Below are 24803 nucleotides of genomic sequence, written 5' to 3' on the forward strand. Positions count from 1 at the left end.
TCAGTGTTCAATATACTGAAAATAAAATTTCTCATTTCTGTAAAATTGTTAAATGTCATTTAATGAGGTTAGAGAGAATCGACTGGTAATGGAAGCTGTTTCATGATATCCTTGAATACTCATCGCGACCCTTACGAGGGGCGTCGACTACCGTGAACACGATTGTTGCTGATTTCCATCAGCAGAGATCGCACAAAGAGGTGTGAAAACATTGAAGATAGCAAGTTAATATTACCATTAAACACTTCAAACTTGTTCTTGCAAAAACTTTTTTCATTTCTTGTTATTTTTTAGCATTCGACGTTACATACAGGATCATTTAAGAAGCAACTATAAATCACTATTTATATATACTTAATATATATTATACAAATATATATTTATACATGATAAATGATGGATTGTTTTTGTGAATGTCAGTGATGGTTATTGAGAAATCAAAAATTTTTATTTTCTATTGTAATAATAATCGATTCTAAGAGTAATAATCAATTCCGATATATGTATAAAAGTATAATAAATAATAATTCAGAATGTGAATTATTATTCAGAGCTCTACACTGAGAAAAAATGCTGTTGATTCAATTAAAGTCTATATTACGGGCTGTCACTAACATAAATGATTAATTCATGTATATTTTTATTGACACAAAGAAAGGCATAAATTATTATTTCAATAATCAAGCCTTTATATCAATAAAAATATACGCATGAATTAATCACTTATGTTAGTGACAGCCCGTAATATAGACTTTAATTGAATCAACAGCATTTTTTTCTCAATGTATATTTATTTAATCTAAAGTAAGTTGTAAGTAATGTTGAAGTAATGTAACTAGCTTTTCTAGAGTGTCTATAAACAGGACAAGCAGGTACAGACTATTTTTACACATAATTCTAAATAACGTCAATTTCATATATATTCATCATATTTTATATATTTTTTTTTCACAGTACCTATATATATACTTTATATCAACATATTTTTAATGCAAAATCCCAAGTCTATAATATTACTATTCTCTCTACATATTACTATTATTTAAGTATACATAAAACAATTACTACAAAGCTTTAATCATTATTTATAAGTAATATCATTATTTATTTTATTTTAAACGCAATTAAGCTAAGAAATTATGATCAAAAACAAAAAAAAATGATCGTATTTAAAACATAGATGTCGACATCACAAAAAAAGCACTTCATTGCTTCGACGAAACTACCCCTTGACAAGGGTTCCGGCATGGCTATTCACTCGTGAAGAAGCCAACCACTGATTGCCGATAGCGACACGACGGCAATATTGCGTTTTCGAATATGGGTGCGTGCGTCACAATACAAGCGACTATGCGTGTGTTACGCCTATCGCGTGTGTAACACACGCCCGATTAAGCCTGACATGTGGGCGCTCGAACGATCGATAAATTTTCACTCTATTTTCTCAATGCTGATAGTTCGTTTACGAAGAATTACAAACGGTACGAAATATTACTTATTTCGTGTTTTAATTTAATGCGATATGCAAAAAAGGACAATCATTTTTAAAATTTATTTATAATTTTTAAGATACATTTAGAAACTTATTTCTAAATGCAAGATTATTTATGGCTTACTTTTTTCTGAATCACTGCTTATATTATTTATTTTTAATCTAACATTATATGTACTATTTATAACGTATAGTTATTTTATAAATTTAACAAAATAATGATCGCTGCCTTCCATCTTCGAGGTACACAATTATCTTGAAAAAAAATGGTAAAATATGTTCATATGAAATTAGAAAATCAATAGTGGTTAATAAAGTGAATATTTTACGTCGTGAGATTGTTATCATAATTCAGACGCTTCCACAAATCACAAAGTAGATAGAAAAGCATGAACAGAATGCGTAAGAATGAATGCACGCACACCGAATAATATCACGTGCGAGACACTCCAAGAATTGATCTCATCTCAAGTTTTTTATTCGCCACGCTGCTTCGTATCAAAAGATTTGCTCGTCCTCCTATTCTAGAAAAATTGAGAAATAAAAAGTTTCCAGATAAGTGAGATGCGCAGAGACCATAAGCAATAAGATAAATTATCACATAATCAATATTACTCAGCTACTATCTTATTAAAATATTTAAAAAGTAAGATATTTCTATAAAAGTATGTAGTATATAAATCTAGATTTATTTTAAAAAATACACATAATGTATAATTTATTTGATAATTAATTTTTCTGATCTTAAAATAGTAAATTAAAAATTATATCAAAATTGAATGAATGTGATTTATAATATTTCTTATCGACGGTTATATTATTTAAATTTAATATGTGTAAGCTCTTTATGTAGCTTATATTTACGTTTTCTAGATTAGTTAAATTATTGATTTTATCAATATCGTTAAGACGTAGAAAAATACGTATAATTTTTACTTTTGTTTTTACGGAAATTTCTTTTAAAATTGAAGAAAATTAATTATTAACATAAAACAAATATTTTTAAAATCAAAGTTTAATTATTAAAAACGTTATAATTAAGAAATAAAACATTCCTTCACAAAATAAAGAAAAGAAGTATAAGAAGTATAAATTGGTTTATCAAATGAGAGGGCTATAATTATTTTCTACATAGTTGTACTTTCTATTCATATCGCCAACTATCTTTCATAAACATCTCAAATTGCAATTGCATGTTTATAAACTATATTTCTTAGATATTAATATTTATCAAGATTTGAACTTTTAATCTTTTGCAGCAAAATCTCTTTTCAAATATAACTTTTATTTTTAATCCAATTTATAAGCAATATAAACAATAGTAATAATTTTATTTGAAAATGTTACGAACATATTAAGTTAATTGTATAAAATGACAACCAGTGTGTTTCCTAAATTACGTCAAATTTAATCACACTAGTAACACTTAACTGAAATGTTCGTCATGGAGATTTGCCGAAACTATATTTCCTGTGAGTCAGCTAATAGTGCTTTTGTTTGTCTATCACTTTACTGACAAGCTTCAACGATAAGATATATCCGTTTTACATAGTTACTCATATCTGCAATTTTGACAATTTCATCGCATTTTTGCGTATTTGCAGAGTATGACATTTATATAAAAGGATACAATGATATTAAAAAATACACACTCAGCTGAGGTCGTGCTTACATTGCGCTTCAATATATGTATATAACTGTGTAAATTTATCGTTATAAAGTTAAAATCGATAGTTTCATAGTCAGTACGTGGAAATGCGAGTTGTTCACCTTGAATTGCATGTGTACTGAATAACATTACAAGTTTACCCTATAATCTGACTTAGAACGTCGTATACTGTTTTGCGTATATTGACAACTTTATCATATTAATGCAATTTCTAATATTAACCACAAATTTCAAATATAGTTTACCTGATAAACTAATTTTTACAAGCTACTATAATGTTCAGATTTTATCCACGATATTGAAAGTATGTTATTTTATTAATTACAATATATACGAATTATCTTCATAGTATACACTAATCTATAACATTTTTCATTAAAAAGTAATCTTTTATAATAAAAAGTTGTCTCCATCGAAAAATAATTAAGAGAAGTAATATCACGAAAGAAGATGAACATGATGCGAGATGATATACGGAAAAATGAGATAAAACATGAATGCATTTATGTACTAAAAATATTATGTTTACTCGTGTTACATGCGTGTCGGTATCGATTTCTTCCTACAACCTTTTTCTATGTATGCATATTGTATTAGTGTACAATACTTGCGAAAACGGCGAATTTATAACGCTGCAAGAAATCGATAGCGTGTAGGAGTAACGTAAACATTCTATGTTTACAGTAACACCATTGTTTGTCATATGCTCACAATATGTTGCTCCATTTAACTTCCGATTAATTGCATTATACTGATGCATTTTAGTTTTATGCAAAGAGCCTATACGCACAGTAGATGTATGTTAAAAGAAATTTAATATGAGAAGCGCGTGAAATAAACGATATACCTTGTTACGTAGACACTGGTAGACGCAAGCAACAGAAATGGATATTAATACGCGTGTACGCGTTTATTATCGAGCTTGACGAACAAAGTTTATTATGTGCATTTGAATACACAAGAGAAAATGTCAATAACTTTGTTGTAGTGCGTCAAACATAATTTCGCAAATGATCAATGTTGTTCTTTTAATGACGCATATTCGATGTAGAAAATGTAAACGAATGTCAAAATTATCGATTACATGTTCTTATGTTTTAAAGTAAAATATTTATTTAAATAATTGCATAGAATGATTAAAAATAGAATATAAAATCAGACAGTTTTATAGAACAAATGATTTTACTTATGTCCTATTAACCCTTACCATACCATCTACAATTTGGTGCCTCATCCATACCATCAAGGGTCACTTCAAATCTCTTCGTTTTTTCATCTCTTCAGAATAATAAAAAAAATCTCTAAAAATTCACCAACATACTTTCAACTTTCTAGAATAAATATTGACTCTTTATTTTGGAAAATAATAAAATGTAGTATAATTTATAATTACCGAAAGACTCAAAGAAACTTGCACGAACAGGAATCGCTCGGTCACTAGTTACCCATATTAGTACGGTAAGGGTTAAATTAACTAAATTTTTTTATCTCTCAAAACTGTACGTATCATATTTACATAACGTAAAAAAGAGAAAAGAAAAAGAAAAAGAAAATTATACCTAACTGTAAGAGAAGTGTGTCGAAATTTACATTATATATATATAAATTTTAATTATTCTTACATAAAACATTATAATCAGATAAATATTCTTTTATGTTTTATTCCATTGTTTACACTGCAGCAAAAAAGAAGACTGAAATAGTTTTGATCACTTTGAAATAATTTATATATATATATACACATATGCAAATACATACATAAAATTGTATATTTTAAACTATTAACAACTTTAGCTTTTATTTATGTATTTATTACACAGTTTACAAGACTGTATGTATTTCAAGCTCAACAAATAATTGGCGCACAATTTACTTTGAAAAAATTTACAAGGAATATCATTAGACATAAAAAATCACCTTGACCGAATTTTACACTGTGTGTGTGTGTGCGTTTACAGTTTACTTAATAATTTATTGTCTATGGAACTTTATTAATTTACGTAATTTACTACAGTAAGTAACTTGACTAAATTGTATAACTATAAAAAGAATCTAGAAGTTAGAGCCAATTCGTTTACGCGATTGTTATATTTTGCCTTGAAGAATACTTTTCTGTGATGTATGATGATTTACTACTGCGCGTTACTCCATAACTCTTAGCGAAACTCAGAATTTGCTACGTGAAATTTCAGTGCGGCGCGGCGTTTTAACCGAAACGATTTCTCGACTTTACCGCTGCGACCATAGCATACCTACGCAATGAAAGAGGTGTTACCTTATGCATGAAAAGGAAATGAGATAGGAAGTGAGGAACAAAGTATACGTGGAACGCAATTTCACAACAGAATAACATTACTGGTAATAATCGCGGTCTTTCCACACCTCTGTCTTATAGTATAGCTGTTCTTATAGTATAGATATTAAAACTTTTCTGAAATATGTTGATAATCCATATTTTTTCCGAAATGTGCTGATTATCCGTATTTTTTAATAATAGTTATAATAATAATATATTATTATTGTTACTATTATTAAAAAATATTATTTCTTCTTGTTGCCTAAGAACTTGCATGAATTATTTGGAATTGAAATGTTCAATCATTTATGCATCAATTTTAGGTAACTATAACATTCTAACAAATTTAAATTTAAATTATAAAGCAGTCCAAAAAATTAATTTTGCATCATAACGACGATCAATAAAAAAATTGACTATTTTTATTACTCAACGAAATTGTATAATCATTCGCATCCATCTTATAGACTATCTCTTTTCGTTACATATCAATTGAAGCTATCACTAGAATCTGATGTTATAAAAGTTTTCACACCAACATATGAACTGAAGTATTTGTTACAAATTGATACTGATCTCTTTCCAAAAGTTGAGAATGATGGTCTTCAATTCTGATGCTTTGAACGCGAGCATGAATTGAAACTTGTGAAAGAGAGAATAGCATGACAAGAGTATTATTAAAAATATATCCATAATAAAAAATAAATTTTTTTAAAAATATACATATATTATGTACACAAAATAAACATGAGGAATTTAAAAAAATTTATTTGTTTTATTAATTTTATTTCATCACACATTTATTTTTTAATACGTAATATTTTAATACGTAATATTTTTATAAATAATATCGTAATAGCAAAGTAACTCACATCAATCAACTTAATTCCCGAGCTATGTAAATATCTTTCTTTTTGTAGAAGACGTTTCCTAAGCTAAATGTCACTCTTTTTGTAAAAGACATTTCTGCTACGTTGTAGGAAAATTGTAAGACCTAATATTTCGTGACACCCTAACGTCTATTTCTTATCTTGTATCAGAAATCGCATTAATATGCCATAATTTTTCGTCCCTCTAAACTTTTTTTAGCTGTGTTTCAGTTCACCTTTCCTTCGTAAAAATAATATTTTAACAAAGATAAGACTTTATTTGGTTCAAATACTCTATTCATATTTTTGTTCTTTTTAACAAACAATGTTTGAATAATCAAGACTATTTTTCAAAGTTTCATTCCAGTTTTTGTGCGTAATAATATATTTTAACCAATTTTTTAAATCTATTATCTATAATTTATATCAAAATTTAGGATAAAATTCTATTTATTTTGTATGCTTTCTAATAAAAAAACATTTAAAAAATTAAAATGCACACACATATAAAATATATTTTTAATACACACACACACACACACACACAACGTATAATACACGTTAGAATAATATTCTAAAATCTGACTTAAATTATAGATTATTTAAAGTGACCTTTGATATATAAACAATATTGAGTAAATTCACAATTTTATAAATTCACTGCATTTATTCACCATTTTAATCCGTACGTAAACGTATTAATGTATAAGTATACATAGAGAAAAATATGGATCTGTAAAAGATAATAGAAATGTATATATTTCTGCGGTACTGTCTCAAAACTCCAAGCATGCTTCATGTCGCTTTCCTGGCTTACTTGCGCTTCAGTCATCTCACTATAGCGAAGCGTTTTAGTGGCTGCTTTTGAAATGGAAGAACAGGCGCTCACATGAAAAGGTGGAACGCCGGGGAAGCGGACAGATCGGCTAATGAAATTGGCTCGAATAGGGCTGCGCCGTAGCTTTTGCTCTGCCTCGCTATGGCCTTTTTTCATTTCATGGAAAAATCTTCAATGAACGAACTTCAAAGGCGTCTGTCTGGATTGTTTCACAAACACTCCGACTTTTGCCTTTCTCGCGAAATTTTGTGAGCGATGAGTTGAGCTGAAGTTTAAATAAGCTGCAGAAGAACGAAAGATCCTTGTCTACATAACGCAATGATCCATTCTCGACCAATTTCGGGAAAAACTAAAAGAGGAAAACTTTGTGAGAATCAGAGATTTTTACATTAATATTAGAAACATTCATTGTTTTTTATCAGTTAATGAAAATAATGAGCATTCATGAGCAACCGATTAAATATTTAAGAGCCTGTTGCTCTGGGAAATTGCTGTTCCACAAAGTGAATTACTTTCGGGATTTGTAGAGTTTCGTTAAAATATTTAAGATTTCGTTATAATATTTAAATATCACTAATAGGATTAATATGTAATAGTTTTTTAATATTACATACATTATTGTAACATATTTTAACGCTTTTTAGGCTTTCACGGGTATTATCTTGAAAGATACCAGAAGGTTTGCCGATTATTGCCATGTTTGTCCACTGCTAATATGTCAACATTTTGTGAACCTTGCTGTTCACTTCATCAGGACAAGGAGCGCACTGATACTTTTTTTATTAGGGCCATTTTAAAAATTTACAAATACACACTTATTATATAGAATACAAATATCATTAAGAATATTTATATTATGCAGAACTTTAGAAATTTTTAATTTTTATTTATTCCTTAAAATTTATTACAGACGTAATAAATTAACGGAAAGAAGAAATTATATAAGTTTTCTGAGAAATACAAATAGTTTAGATTTGAGTTGAAATTATTTTATATATTGTAGTTTATACTTTTTCCATACTCTCATCTGTACCAGTAAATTCTATCTGAACGGCCGTTTCTGTCATAATGATGTAGCGGTGCTACCTGGATTAAAGCAGAAGCTGAACTAATTTATATGATTGATTGTGGAAGAGGAAAGCGAGACGGTTTCCAGCTTACAAGGTTATGGGATTACGACGTACTCCGTTGCACGAAGTAGTTGAAAACGGTCCGTATGTTCGCCATATACCCAGTGCTAAATGCGGCTGTCTAAATCCTTTAACATAATGAAACTCGAAATCGGGGGAAACTATATAACATTAAATGATCGCAAAAAATAAAAATTAGTATTTCCCAAATGATCTTACCAAAGCGTTTACAAAACATTTAATCAGGTAATTTACAATTTTTAATTTGATTAAAAAATATATAAATATGTGGAGTAACTGAACGAGATGAATTAATTTTTTTAATTATTACATTTTCTCAAATTTTTGCTGCCATCTTCTAAGCGTATTAACGTGGAATCCGCATGAACGTATAGTGAAATCGTAAACGATCATGAATCTTGGTGTGCGATACGCTGATCTCAGCTCGATTAATTAACGCAGCCCTTTAATTAACGAGACCGTCTCTTCGCCGTTACGTCAGCGAGAGTCAGCTTTTTATTATTGCCACGTGTAACTCTAGATTACGTTTTGCTCCTCTTCATTTATTTATCGCATGAAAGAAAACAGGGGTTTAGAGATTCTTTAAAAAAAGATATTAGTCTTTTTTTTAATTACTTAATTATCTACACTTGAAGTTCCTTGTTCTTTGCGTTCTCAGACAACAACAGAGAACATATTGATCTTCTTGATACGCCATCTTGACGCATCAATTAATGATTTGCGTCGTGTATCTGATTTTGATTTAATATACTTTTTTCTGTTTTGTGATTTCTTTTGAGAGCTAAAAGTATAACAATCGTCAAATATAAAGAGCGATTTTATTTACATTTTACTACATATAGAAAAACTCGTTGTTCTCTTTCTAGAAAAAAGTAACAACTATACTATTAACAACTATACTGTTAACAACTATACTATTGTATTTACAGCGTAATGTCTTGTTAAGTGTTGAAAAGTCTTTTTCTTATAAAAATCTAATTTCTATCTTACTTTACAATTTTATACACTGAGAAACCCATTTAGTTAAATCAATTAATTTCTTGTTTGGATATGGGCAAACAAATTCTTGGTTGATGTAATAAAATGCTACAATAACCAAATGCGTTGATCAAACTAAATTATTTTGTTGTATCAACCAAGAATTTGTTTGCCCATTTCCACATAAGAAATTAATTGATTCATCTAAATGGGTTTCTCAATGTACTTTTAACATTTAAATTTTCAATAACAGTATTATACATTACACATATTTATTATAAATGGTTTTACAAAACTTTTTATCTAATCTTAAAATATACATTTTATACATATTTAAACGAAAGTGAAAAATATTTTTGTTAATAAAAAATTATTTGAGAATTTAGAACAAAAGTATTTCCCGCAAATGCGGCTATTAACGAATATCTCATATTATCTTGGATGACACTTTTACTGTACTTAAGAAACATAACTTTTATCGTTCATACTTAAGAAACATTAACTTAATCCCTCATTTACCTTTTTCGCTCATACTGAAACATGAATGATAATATTTTCTTTAATGTTCGGGAAAAGTAAAGTACTAAATAATCGATTACGAGAGATAAAGTTATAACTTGTATATTTAAGAGCAATTAACGTTTTTATATTTTATAAAAATATGAATCACAATAGTAATTTTGTTGTAATTAATTTGTACCAAAGATGCAAACGTCAAATATTATTTCATCTAATAGTAGATACAATATTTGTTCTGCAATAAAGAATCTGTAACAAAGATTCGGCATCAAGATGTTCATAAAAAGTTATAATTATTAATTAAGAAAACACTTGGTAAGATTTCTCGATGTATTATATATTGTAAAATAAATAGTTATTTATATGTAATCACTGACAAATATATTTTTAGAAAATATTCTTGAAAAATGTCGTTTATAATAAATGCGCGACAAAAGATGAATGGAAAACAACACAACGCAATACAATAGAAAAGAAGCTATAAAAAATAAAAACATTGAAACCTTTGTTAAACAAAAAATACATTAAAACAAATCGAGAGAAAGAAAAAGAAAAGGACATCACATAATACATAAAAATACGAATGTTAGACGATACTAACCACATTAGACTATTACATAATTGAAGAAATTTATTAGTTATTTAATCAAGCGATGAATACAATAAATATGAATCGTTATTACGAAGATATTTGAATCCAGCACAAACTCTTGCGTTTGTGGTATAAATATTCGATTTTTATAGCAACGCATTTGTAGAATATTAATAACTGCGTATAACGATTCTTATATAGGCTCGCTCATCTAAAGCACGAAGATCCGTGATATATTTACAATTCGTTCGAAGATAATAATTATTTTCATATTTATATACTAATTAAATTGTTATTTTTTAAGTGGAAATATATACGTGATCTGTGTAGATACTCTGCAAAATAACTTAGATTATAATGAATATAATCAACAAATTTCGTTGCACTATAAAATCGAATATACGAAAATGATAAAGATAAATATAATAGATACATCGCAAAGATGTTTAGTTTGCGGTAAGAAATATAGTAACTACGAATTGTCGTTTGAGTTTATTAACATTTTTTAATATAACGTTGTGACATTAAAAAGTACTGTTATATATTAAATATTTATTAAAATATTGTTAAAAATTTATTTTATTAAATAACTTAGATAGAATAAGCGATATATAATAAAACAAGATAATAAATGTTAATTATAAAAATATTATATTTTGTTGCATGTATTTAATTTTTTCAACATTTTTCTGTCAAAAAAAGTTATTAAAAACATTATATGCCAAATAATGAATGATATACATATTTAAATATTTTAATAATTTAAATAAATCACTTCGCCTTTTTGAAATTTATTAATTTTAGCATTTATTTTGTTAAATGTAAAATGTGCGTGGAATTGTCATTAGAGACGTGTAAAAGGAGAATACAAAAAAGTTTCAAGTTACAAACTGTTTCACGAAAATGTAGCTGCGCGTGCTTTACATACGAAATACTCGTTTTGGTAATGAAGTTTTGCCCGAGAATACTTTTGAAGTATCGGTAATGCACGCGCTTGCAGAATGGGACTATAACAAGCGACCGCGAGTTAATTAACTTGCATCGTGCGTTTCTCAAAATTACAGTCTGTTCCGCAATAATTTTCGTCATCGTGTCTCATCCAACATACTCGGGAATTGTTTCTCATGTAATTATTACTTTCATCTTGCAATTTTATAAAAACAATTATAATCAATGCTTATATTGTATATTATAGAGGAAGGTCACCGATACTGACATACCACTTTGTTTTTAGACAATATTTCTTAAACAAAAGGTAAAAATACAACTTCAAAAACATAAATACAAAGTAAAAAGTATCTTCTATCAGATAGTATAAGCAATTTTTATAATACTGTTTGCAATTTTGCAATAATTAAGTTTTTCGTAAGTTATGCAAAAATGAGCGTCTGACAAAATGGGCTCCAAAACTGACATAGTAGGCAATAGTACTAACATTCCTATTCTATAAATAAAGATGTATCCTATTCTATAAAGAAAACTGATTTCTGAAACTAATTTATAAACATTTAAAATGACAATATTATCAATAATACAATCACTATTATTTTAATTACGCAATTTATAAAAGAACATCATAAGAATTTTCTTCTCGGATTCATAGAATTGGTTTTTAGCTGATTATAGAAATAAGCCACAAATATATAAATTATGAGTTTTTACTTTTTACTTAGCTAAACAGATCATGATTTTATTAGTATTAATAAAGTGCAATAGTTAGTTTCTGAGTAATAAGGGGTTGTCACTTTAGGAGACCTATATCAGTATCGGCAACTTTCCTCTATATATGTATATGAACACATCGATTGCCTAATTAATATATTCACCTATACCTATACTTAACGCTTTGTTTCTAGCGTGGTGTGAAGAGAAATGTATTAACAGATTAAATCATACTGATAACAAAATGTACTGAAAATATCAATATTTGTAATCCTATTTTACGCATTTAACGCAACAAAACTATATCGACAAACTATTGAAAACACAAAGGGTACTTAGCAAAGTGCCATAACAAATACTTTAAATAAAAAACGAATCAGTAATTATAAACTTTAACACAAAGATTGGATTTATTTGTAATCCTGTTTGTTTATTGGTTACACAAATTTTAATTGTGATGCGATAATGACGTATTTGTATTTCATATAATTAATGAACAACTGTCAGTTTTGTGATGCGATGACTTTGTATTTTATATTTCATATAATTAATGAACAACTACCAGTTGTAACAATTAAACTCATTTGGCTGGAAATGTTGCAAAAAATAATATTAAATTAAGCTGTATGAGACGTATCGAACGAATCTTTTTAAGGAACATTCATTAATGTTACACAAAATTAATGTAGATACTGACATAAATGGGGAGAAAAATTAATTTTTTCAGCCGGTTTTAATTTTTTCACCCCGTTTTAAAATAATAAAAATTGCAAGATTGCTAGTTTAATTAGCTAGAAATGAAAATTACGTACAACTCAGATTGTAAATATTTTACGTAACTCTTTATGAGATTAAACGCTTTCCTTTCCCATGAGACGTTAAGAATTGGCGAAACAAACTTTAAAGGCAGTTATTACTCTGGAATAGTGAAGAGAAAAAAACTCAACGAAAACGACGGGAAGAATAGTTATTTGTGGAAACAACACAATGCTTTCATTAAGAGCTTTTCGAGATTAAAAAAAATCGTTTATATAATATAATATTATTTTTTATACGGTTTTATTTGCTGCGATTATTTTTTTAGTGCTTGATAACATAAAATTTTTAATTAAGACAATGAATAAAAAAAATTTTATAGATATAAATTTAAATAAAACGTGCTAAAATTAACATTGTTATAAGAATAAAATATTATAAAATATTATTTAATTTTTATTATATACATATATATAAAAGAAGAGAGAAGACTAGATACGCTTCAATTAAAATTTTGAAAGAGTAAGAAAAAAAGACGAGTCGCGTTAGCTCTTTGCATCACACCGTCGCATTACCACACTGGTAAACCCTGAAAGCAATTATTCCCGTAAGATATTACAAGGATAAAAAGATATCTGACGGTATCTGAAGGATCGTTAAGTGATCTCGCGCATCGCAATGAGTGTTGTTTTCTTCGGAGTTCTTTGAAACTCCCAAAAGTCGTTACGTCAACAGAAACTGTTATGCTCTTTACAGGAATTTATTACTCCCTTCTTCTTCTGTCTATGACGGTTTATTACTCAGAAACTACGTAGTTTCATTAAAACTTCACGCAGTAGTGAACTTTCAAGATAATATGATATTACTAAGATGCGGCATTCATCTTTGAAATCTTTTAATGCATTCTTGTAGCGTTAAGCATTATTTACGTCGCTAGTACGATATAATGCTAAATATTACATTTTTAAGAACATTCTTAAAATTTGAGACATTTATTCGCTTTTGTAAGTATGAACCATCAATTCAAAATATTTTTGCATATTTTCGGAAAAATATAAAACTCGAAATAATAAAAAAAAACGTCTTTAGTAATTTAATTTTAATTCATTCATATTTAATAGAAACTATTTTCAACAAATTCCAAACATGTTTATCTTTTTACTAACATTTGAATTCCTTTACAACATTTGCGAAGGGTTTACGGATACACGAAGTAATTTTTTGTTAAAAATCACAACTAAGAAGGAGAATCAAACGTAGAATTTGTCAAGAGAAAATGTGATTTACAATAGGTACTCCTTCTTAAAAATTACTTTATACGATATTAACACTGCTTTGTATAACATTCTGTATGCAAAAAATATAATAAGAACAATTTGTACATCTTAACAAAGTAATATATTTTTGATAATAGAATCTTTTCAATCAATTCTATAATACGAACAAGATATATGGAGAACAGATTTTCAAAATGCATTTTGTCCAAAATTTGTAATTTTCAGAAAACGAGAAAGAAAAAAACTACGCACACAAGAAAACTACGCACTTCACAGAAAATAACAATATGTCAATCAGTAGGACGTGAAATATTAAACAAAATTGCTTAACAATTGCTAAAAATATTAAACAAATGCATTTTATTTATTTTTTGTTAAAAAACATAATGCACTTCGAAATGTCTGTTTTTTCAGCATATAAATTAACGATGAAAAAATGCTTTCTGACCATCTCAAAAGTAGTTTATAATGTAAGTCATTCAACACTGAGCACTTACGTCATCTCTAACTAAAAAAAATGAAATTTTGGACAAAACGCATTTTGAAAGTTTGCTCGTGATATGTTCAAAGCAATTAGAGGATTTACTTTTGAAATTGTCCGAATTTACTCACTAAATATTTGGCAATATTTTATGAAACATATGTATAAGTGTGGGCGGTATAGAACTCTAAGTTCGAAGCAAGATTTAATAGGCTCGCGGGTATCACCTCGGGAGGAGGAGAGAGGGGAGGGTGACGTTTCATTTTCCAGCCTGTTCAGCTGATTCGATCGTGAAACGTGATTTTACAACGTAGCGCAACTACCTAGCGTGTTTTCGTGATCTCAATGTAACTTCAAGGATTACCCCGTCAAGTCGCGTTTACATTGCGCGTTTACCTTCTAGCTACGTCATCCTATTTTCCTGCGGGGCTCATTACTTCTCTTAAGCCCGACTCTCTCGCGACGTCGACGGTTTTGCAAACATCGGCGGTTCAGATTAGGGCGACAATTTCGAAGCTTAAGCGCAGCTTGTTAGTAGCCCATGTGAGCGCTACATTTTGCACTAGATGTAGGTATTTGGATAACCGATTGCAATTAACGACAGTTTACTGGACAACAACTGCGTTCGAGAACGCTACTCACAGATCGTAGTAGGTATATGTTGCATAAGAAAGAAAACAAACTGTGGCGTCAGAACGACAGTTCTTTAATTTTTTTTACTTTACTGTATAAACTTTATTGATTTCTGATAACTTCTCACTGAATAATTGCTTGTATTTTATAATAATTAATGCTTATTTAACAAAATCATAATGAGTATGCACTTTTACTGTGAAATACTTTGTGCATGTGTAAATAATAAGAAAACATGTTTTTAAAACATATATAATACACGTAATATATTATATATATTACTTAAAGCGCAATAATTATGATAAACGCAACAGTTTTCTTGATCGTCGATTTTTCCTTACTAATAACCCAGACGAACTAGTAGTTTTTGAATTATATTGCAATGACAAAAATCTTTTGAAAATACATATTTTTTTAAAGAAAACATTGTCTGTAAAATTGTCAAAATGTTTCTTCAAAATTATACTCACAGATTCTAGAATACTTCATCATGCAATGCATACATATGTAATTTACGTAATGCATGAATTTCATACTAACTACTACTAACAATCCCATTCAAAGAATATTTGTCGAATAACCACAAGAATATCCGGTTCTAGGATTCGCGAGATTGTTCATCAGACACAATCGCGGTTCTAATTGCGTCGCTATTCGATTTATTGTTCGCGTGTATGTATATTGCGTTGTCACGCAGTACCGCAGCGGAAATGCAGCTGGTCGCGGATGAATTTGCCCAACCCCTCAATCCTTTGCCGGTTTCCTCCAGGTCAGCTCTCAATCGCAAGAGCCCAATGTTTCAAATGAGATTCGGTTAACGTATAGCTCGTGAGGTAATGGACAAATGCCTCAACCTACCAGAAAGTGCTTGCGAGATAGCCTCAAATCGCCTCGAATCCGTAATTACGCTCCGTCAAGTCCACTTTATGTCCTTTAGTCTCTTGGATCATAGAGGATATTTTTGAACGAACCACATGATGCTGTCAGAATATTCTGTTTACATGATTCAAGTTGCCGGAATACATTCATAGAGCATATAATAAGATTAATCAATTTTTTGATAAGTCCAATCAATAATTATGACATAAATGTTGTATTGCTTTTTGTAATTATTTATTTAACAATAATATTAGTAATTTCTATTTTTTTAATAATTTCGTGACAGTTATTAAAAACGTATTACCATCATTTTGCTCGAAATTTTACAATTATTAAAACACAAAAATATACACAGTAAATATATAAAAGTAATTTATAAAGTATTTTAATATAAAATATGTATCCTCAAAAATTTCCTAGGATAACATTAAATATGATTGACAATCGATCACTAACCTTTGCATAGATACATGTTAAGAGTTTAAATATAGTTGCCGAATAATTTGGAAAAGTTGGACAGCTTATCGTGTTAGAAAAATCAAATTACCCTTGATGTGTTCGCTCAACATTTTAACAAGTTCTCTAGCAACGCAATAGCTTTCTTAGTACAAGTCAAAATTTGGTGAACTATTCCAGCTTGCTACTTGCATTGTATAAAGAACCAAATGATTTCTATATTGTAATTATATGAAATTTACCGAAAGATAACATTTTTATACACCAAATTAGTTTACAAATTTATTAATTTTAGCACGTGTCAATTATATCGTACACGTCTAATTTTATCTTTTCAATTTTTCACAGATGATTGCCTCGAGCTATTGGCGCGAGCCAAAACGTCGGAACTGTGCAATATCTTAAGTACTCGACGAAGTACGATGACTTCTGCGGCGAGTAGAAATCTCTCGGGAGAATCACGAAAAGGATCTGGAAAGAAGTCACAAATGGCCGTAGTCGAGAATCGATATTGCAACGCGACAAGTAAAAGTTTCCGAGGTTGGAGGATCTGCCTTCATGATGAGTCAGCTGACGAACGGTATCTGGTCGATCTTTTACGAGATCGATGCCTGTAGATTTTAAGGCGTGTCACGGCATTTTAATCCCTAAGAGTGAGTCAAGAAAGAATTCGAGGAGAAGACAATGATAACACGTTCGATCACTCGTTGAAAAATTAGTATCAGCACTCACGCAGAAAACGACGAAAAAAAAAAAACACTGCATCAACGGCAAAAATGAGTTTCTTCAGTTCCCTACAGGAGTACGTGACGAACAGTGTGGCTAGTTTTAGTCTGAGTCCAAAGAGGTTCTCCTTCAGTCGTGAAGACTCGAAAGGCGATACCAGTGGGACCGGAAGAAGCAGTTCTACTGGAAGCGTTACCTCAACGACCAATACTAGCACGTCCGCTGCTCAGCAAGCTACGCCACATGGTTTTCCCAAGGTACGTGATTAGAATGTGTTAAAGAATGAGCGAAGAATCTTGTATATTTTTTTACCATATGCTCTTATTTTTTTTTCTAAGATTTCAATCCCTTTTAATATAAAATAAAAATAGAATATTATTATCACAATAAATAACGACTATTTATATTTCTCAATTTTTTAATTATTTCTCTTTACTGTTAATATAATGACTATAAAACTAAAAATATGTTATTAGAGACTATATTATACCAGTTTTATTCGTTACAGCAAAAACACATTTAGCAATCATTTATTAATGATGAATTAATTATTTATTGTCAATATCAATAATTTATTACATTCATTGCATAAACATTCATTCTATCGTACTTAATTCTTAACAAACTTATTGTATATCGATGGTTAAATCTGCCTTAATTAATTAAATAAATACATGGTTCAAAAATTGTATATACGATTTTAATGTGTAGTGTTGCGAATTTATACAATTTTAAATTGAAGAAATAACATTGCAAATTAATTAAATTACACACTAAGTATTATAGCAAAAAGGCATCATTTTGTACAAATAAAAAGAATAATACATATTTTACGAATTATTTTAGCTACACTGGATGATTTGATTAATGTGAACAAATATTTTCTGACACTCATTCCAATAATTAATGTTATTGTATAATGATAGGAATTTGGTAGAATTTAAATAAAATAAAATAACTTGAATTTGTTCAATTAAACGTATTTTTTATTAGTTCGTAAGCAAATAATTTCATTATCTGAAGTGGCATTCTTTTTTCTCAATGTGCAATTGATAGCCACGAAAATTTCCTCGGGCAAATAACACGATAAATTTTAATACGAATCCTAACAGTAAATCTAATTGCATAAAACCAAGATTAACTTCTTATGAGAAGTACGAGATTGACCAAAGGTCGACCGTATTTTCTCTTAATTAAAGAAACTGAGAAAGACGACATTAAAGAGGACATATTACGATCGAAGAACGCACAGAGAAGCGATCGTTGTTGCTCATTTAACAGAAAAGTCAATTTATTGATTACCAATATGCACTAGAAGCAGTAATTAACCGTTTGTTACATCGGTGTTAATTTATGCAGACATAAAAAGTTTAATTCTCTCACGACATTATTTTCCGATATTATCAATATTGGGAATATAAATTATTCTGGTACAACATTAAGTATGCGCCAGGAAAATTTTAACAAAATGCGAAATTACGATTTCCGACTCCAATCGGAATTTATTAATGTACAATACATCAACTGGGACATGTTTCTCTAATAAGCATGACAGATATTATTATGCAAACGAACGGAGGCATGCTTTCAACGATGAATTATTATATTGAACGCATAATAATATATAGCTACAGTTATTTGATATTTAGAGTATATATTGTCATCAGTCATTCGTTTAAATGAACAAGCAAATGTGAATTTATCAAATCTTATATAAACGTGTAAAACAGTGAGTTGATATAGGAAAACATTTTTAACAAAACAATATCTTATATCAATGTCAACGCGTTAATTGAAACATCTAAACTAGAATTGATGAAAATGTTTTATAAAAAAACATACTGAAATAAGTATTATGAAATGTAATTATCATGTAATTTTTTTCTTTTGTATAAACAATAATATTTTTCATTTAGATTACTTTTCAAATACATATTAATTTACATGTAGTATCTATAATATTAAGTACTAAATTAAATTGAATTAAATTAATTTAATATTAAATTAAATTAAACCACATATATTTAGATTATTATTATCATTATTATTATTTGCCAAAAACAACAATTATATAGCAAATTAAATACGATATTAATATTAAATAATTGCTAAATGCATTTAGATATATTTACTATTTTCTTTAGCCATTTCAATTCGTACAGCATCTCTGAAATTTTACTTTTCTTTTAGGTTGTGCCACCTCCAGGAACTGTCACACCGTCGCACTCTCTTTCACGTAGACGTACTCTCGAATGCACTCCAGCTTCGGGATTGACGGTACATCCTGCGACAGGAAGTGGTGCCACATCACCGAGGCGAGTTGGCTCCTTTCGACGGAGCGGTGGATCCAGCGATCGACCGCCTCTAATGTTCTGCCGTCGTAGACCATCCTGGCCGGAGGTTGATATACAAGCCACTTCCGGGTAAGTATCCTGAGTAACGAGCGTGCATCTTACAGTGCCAAGAAATTGTCACACTTCCGATACCAAATACACGACTGCATACAGATTGCTATGAATTTAAATGTAAGCAAAATAACAATGATATTCATAATAATATAAATTCATAGGTGTTAAAAGTGAAAATATATAACTTCTACAAATAAATAAAGTAATAATGAAACAGTATCATAGAATCTTATTATGACAAGTAGAACGTGGTTAATAAAATTCTATTATAAATTAACATTACAAACATTATATCAAATGATATACTCGATATCACATTATTTCGAAACAGATTATATTAATTTAACAATAACAAATGTGATATAATCATTTAAAAATGTATTTAATTATTAAATTAAAGTTAATAATTGATTATATCACTATTATATAGGATTATATCGTTATTTTTCACATCATTAAGAAGACGAACGTAATTATTGAATTAGCAGAATTTACGAGATGAGATATTAAAACGATGTTTCGAAGGAAGCTTATTTTTCGGATTTAACGTGCAATAGCGTCCTTTGTGCACGCTCGAACAAATAATTTCGTTTGATTGCTCGTCGAATCCTCACAAATATTCTGAGATTCTCTTCGCATAATTCCAAATGTCTCAATCGGATTTCCAGTAAGATATAGCCTCTGTTGCGTGAGCTAGCTATTCAACGCTTTAATCCAGTTACCCTGGCGTTGTGCACTAAGCTTTCCAGTTAACTACATTCTCATCCTCTGCTTCTATCGAAGAACGTTTCAGAGCAAATCGCACTTTTCGCGACACACACACATAATACACTCAATTTCTCTCTCTCTCTCTCTCTCTCTCTCTCTCTCTCTCTCTCTCTCTTTTAAAAAGTTTCCATCACTTTTATAAGTTATGACGATGAACTGCGGTCCGGAACGCAGGAGAGACGGACAAACAATGGTAGCATTTTCACCGTGGAATTTTGCGTGCATATTGCGGCGAATGCACTTTTAATAAGGCCGCTGCGATGCATTGCGACCTTTCTCTTAAGCTGCTTCGTTGCATATGCATAAGCGCAGCCGGCCATTTAGCACGAAATGTTAATCTCTTTTTAAAGCCTTCCTTTCTTTTCTCCAACACACCTCGGCGAATAGTTCTGTCACAACCTGGATTTTCTCTCACGCAATATTTTGATATGCGGTAAATCTAAAATATTCCATGAAATTGTAATCAACTCAATAATTGGGTTTTTATTATAGCAACGCGATATTTATAAGCCGATGAGATAGGCTGATGGTAAATAATAATTGTGCTTTTACATATTGAATATTTTTGCAACGTTTCTAACAAACGTATGAAAAATAACAAAATAAATATAATATCAAAATTTGATGAAACTTTCTTTTATCTGTTCCAAAAGCAAATAGGCAATTTTATCCTTTTTTTAATAAAAATATTATGACATACTATATATGTATACTTCTCCATATAATGTATTTATTAAATACTAAAGCTTTATATTACTTAATATAAATATATTGAATTAAATACAAAATATAAAACTCTTATAAAAAGATAAACATGTTTTTCCAAAAGTTTTCTTATTTTAAAATTTATGAGAAGTTTAACAGATTTATTGTATTTTTCACTTTATAACAATATTTGATTAACACAATTGGATTTATATAAAATGTAACATAGATATACAAATATTATACGCATCGATGATTACATGAATAAAATATTCTCTTATCTCGGGTTTACAATTTCTCCAAAGTCTATTATTAATACAGTCGGTCTCGGAGAAGAATAAGTACAAGAATAATAAACATCTTAACTCATTGTTCTTTGAACTTTATATTATACACGACAAACTCTCACGTTCCTAATGTAACAAAGGCGCAGTAAAGTTGACGCAAAGTACGGTTGCGTTCTTTTGTGCAAGTTTCCATTGTGTGCATCTACGTACGTTTTCTCAAGCGCGTGCGCCAACATGTTGCACGAATATTAGGGTTGATTTATTTATACCAGAAGGAAAACCCATGATTATCTGGCATTGAACAAGAAAGAACATTGGTTTATGATATTTATTAAAAGAATTTATGATCAATTTTATTTATCAGAGATACTTGTCAAAAAGTATCAAAAGATTCCTGATATTTTCCAGAAGTTATTTTGTCATAAACATGATAATATTAACAATCATTATCATTATTAAGTTTAATATTTAAGTTTAATTAGTATTCGATACCTTAATTTACAATAAATATTAAATTATTTGATTTTGTTTTTTAAATTATTTGATATATATATATATAAAGTAAATATGCTGCATATACATGCTATGTTTACGAATTAGATCAATCTTTAACAACAAGTATGTAATTTTTATCAGCTTGATTAATATTTAAAAACGGCTGTTGTAAATATAATGAATGTGGCATATTTCTAAATCTGATTAAATTTATGTTTTAATTATTTACATGTTTAATTATTTTTTAGTTGTTTTAGTTATCTCAAATGTAATTTCTATTTTTTAAATAAGATGATTGAAATAGTCGGGCTTTCATTTAACACAATCGCTCTTGCTGCATTGTTAGGATTATAGATATGATATACAAATAAGATTTTTACATCGTTGTTCGATTGTAGTAGCAATAAAATCTATCTGTGTAATTAAAACTCATATGCTAGCATAAAATGCTGTGACAGATCAAGACCTTCGTGAAACGTTCTGGGACATTTTTTCGATTTCATTTAGTTTTCAAATAATTCTTTTTCTGTCAAAGCTTTGTATGCTATCGTGATCCGATTCTCATTGCCCTAAATTGAATACTACGAATATTTTTCATCTTTTTTGTTATATGTCACGTATATTAATTATTCGGCCTCTTTACACAGTGAATAATGAAAATTTACGGACTTAAGACTCATCAAGAATTTAAGAGGAGGAAAATTCGATTTACTCGCTTTTATAAATATTTTCGAACGAGCGCATCACATGGAAATAATGTTCTCAACATGTATGCCGAAAACAAAATTTTCAGCAATTTTTAAAGCGATCGATGAAAAGAACCTCCCGTTTGTTCCAAATCCGAGAACCACCCTTTTCATCAAAGGGAAGAGACATATCGAGGTCTGACCATTCGATGACCCCAATTCGCTCATAGAATCGCTCGTAGAAGCCGCTGTAATCAAAGGCTGCTATCCTTCTAGCATGACATCCTTTGTATAAGCGTCCTCGAGACCTGCGATTCCACGAAACTGACTTTAAACCAACAAAAGCTACTCGCAGTTCATCGAATTTCACAGCCGCTCACCCTGCATGATAACGAGATATTCTTATATCGATATGCCGTTTCCAGATCGTACTGCTGCTGTAAAAATAAAAATTGATAATATTGTACACTCGATCGATAATCAAAATATATAAAAATTAATGGAGTACTTTATAACTTGAATATAATTTCTAAGTAAAAAAATAAGCATTCGGGTTATGACTTTTGAATAATAATACCGTGAAGAATCTCATTTGAGTATAGAACAGTACATTTGTTAATGTAATCTTGCGATGCAACAGATCACCGTTCTTTCTTTGCATCGACAACGATAAATTTCCACAATACATGAAATCTCATGTCTTAACAAAACTAGAAGCTGTCACGAAGTGATAGATGTCATGTTCTTCCGTAACAAGAAAACGCCTTGTTTATGGAAGATATTACATCTTACACGTACAAGTAGCAAATCTTAACCGCACGCTTGGCAAAGAGATAGAACGAAGATCTCAGAGTGACCTATTTCCGGGAAAAGATGAAGAAGAATCCGTTCACGTCTGTGACTTCCTTTTTATGTCACAATTTTTAACATTGTTATTTCCTGGCAATTACAGAGAACAACGAAATCTTGAAAGAATATTGTTCTAATTTTCTTAATCATATATTTTCTATATAGAACTGTAAGAAAAATATTTGACCGATTTAAAAATTGTGTTTTTATACTTATTTAAAAATAAATAAAATTTTTAGTTTAAATATTAACATGCAAAAATCACTATATACTAAACAATAATTCTCATGTATATAAATTAAAAAGCACGCTATGTTGGTTTAATCACTTGCACAGTTACTCCTTGGATTTAGTCTAACGGAGAATCACCCGTCGCCTTAGATAATACGGCAACATCTCCCCCAGCGAGACATCTCACTTGAGACTAGCAAATGAAGTTAGACACAGCAGGTGTAACTTAATCAACGTTGACGACGTTGACGAGGAGCCGGTATGAAGGAAGGAAATAAACAATGAAAAGTTCATTACTTCATAATGGAGGACGACACCAGTCTTGGTTTGATGACGTAACATTATGTTGCATGTTGTATCATCTGTTTCCTTGTAAAACTTTCTTTGAAACGAAGTGGAAGTACGAGACATGCATTATAATGCATGATGTACTGGAAATATATGACAGTATCAGTATCCTGATTCACGTATCGCATTTAATCTTTCTTTAACAAGAATTTAACCTAGTTTAGCGAGATTATTTGGCGAGCGGTCAATATCGTATTTTATTGTACATGCAGAAAATATTTTACGCTGTAGTCTTCATATTCTTCACTCCATTATTAATTTTACTTCCTTAGACAGTTGAATCCTTATTCTGTTATACTAAGTTCATATCTGACATTTATTGCATCTGTGTCTTATATCCGTAAACAAAATCTGAATGTTGCAAAATTTCTTCAAGGTTATATATTAGTTATATTAAAAGAGTCCTCTATTCTTGATAATATAACTATTTCAAACAAGAAATGAATATCTAATATAATTTTAAGCTTTAGTATATCAACATAGAAATTGAATAATTATAATAATTATGTCAATGTCATTTTATTTGTATAACTTATAAAATTTATATTCGTATAAAATCAGTTTCATGAATTATAAGTTTTGTGTTTTCAAATATTTGAATGATATATTCTGAATCTCGAAGTATTGAATTAAAGCTGTGTATCTTGACTAGATTTACATACTTTGTGCTCAATATTTAAATTTCTAAGAATTGGAATATTTAAATTTCTTTTTAATCATAGAACATTTGTGGTTTGTCCTTTTATAATTAA

At 29.3% G+C, this 24803-nt stretch overlaps 1 protein-coding gene across 5 annotated transcripts in view; it reads left to right on the forward strand.

Moving 5' to 3' along the window:
- The window catches only part of unc-13-4A (BAI1 associated protein 3), an 85204-nt gene that overhangs the window by 19142 nt on the left and 41259 nt on the right, over positions 1-24803 (forward strand). For all 5 annotated transcript variants that reach the window (XR_001940390.1, XM_018516220.1, XM_018516221.1 and 2 more), the window contains exons 2-3: positions 16897-17531; positions 19465-19697. Coding sequence is in view for 4 of the 5 variants with exons in the window: in XM_018516220.1 (XP_018371722.1) it covers positions 17325-17531; positions 19465-19697 (440 nt within the window). In the remaining variant the exon portion in view is untranslated. The remainder of the gene's footprint in view (positions 1-16896; positions 17532-19464; positions 19698-24803) is intronic.

This window comes from Trachymyrmex cornetzi, unplaced genomic scaffold (genome assembly GCF_001594075.2).
Source record: "Trachymyrmex cornetzi isolate Tcor2-1 unplaced genomic scaffold, Tcor1.1 scaffold61, whole genome shotgun sequence".
In the NCBI taxonomy this organism is placed as follows: domain Eukaryota; kingdom Metazoa; phylum Arthropoda; class Insecta; order Hymenoptera; family Formicidae; genus Trachymyrmex; species Trachymyrmex cornetzi.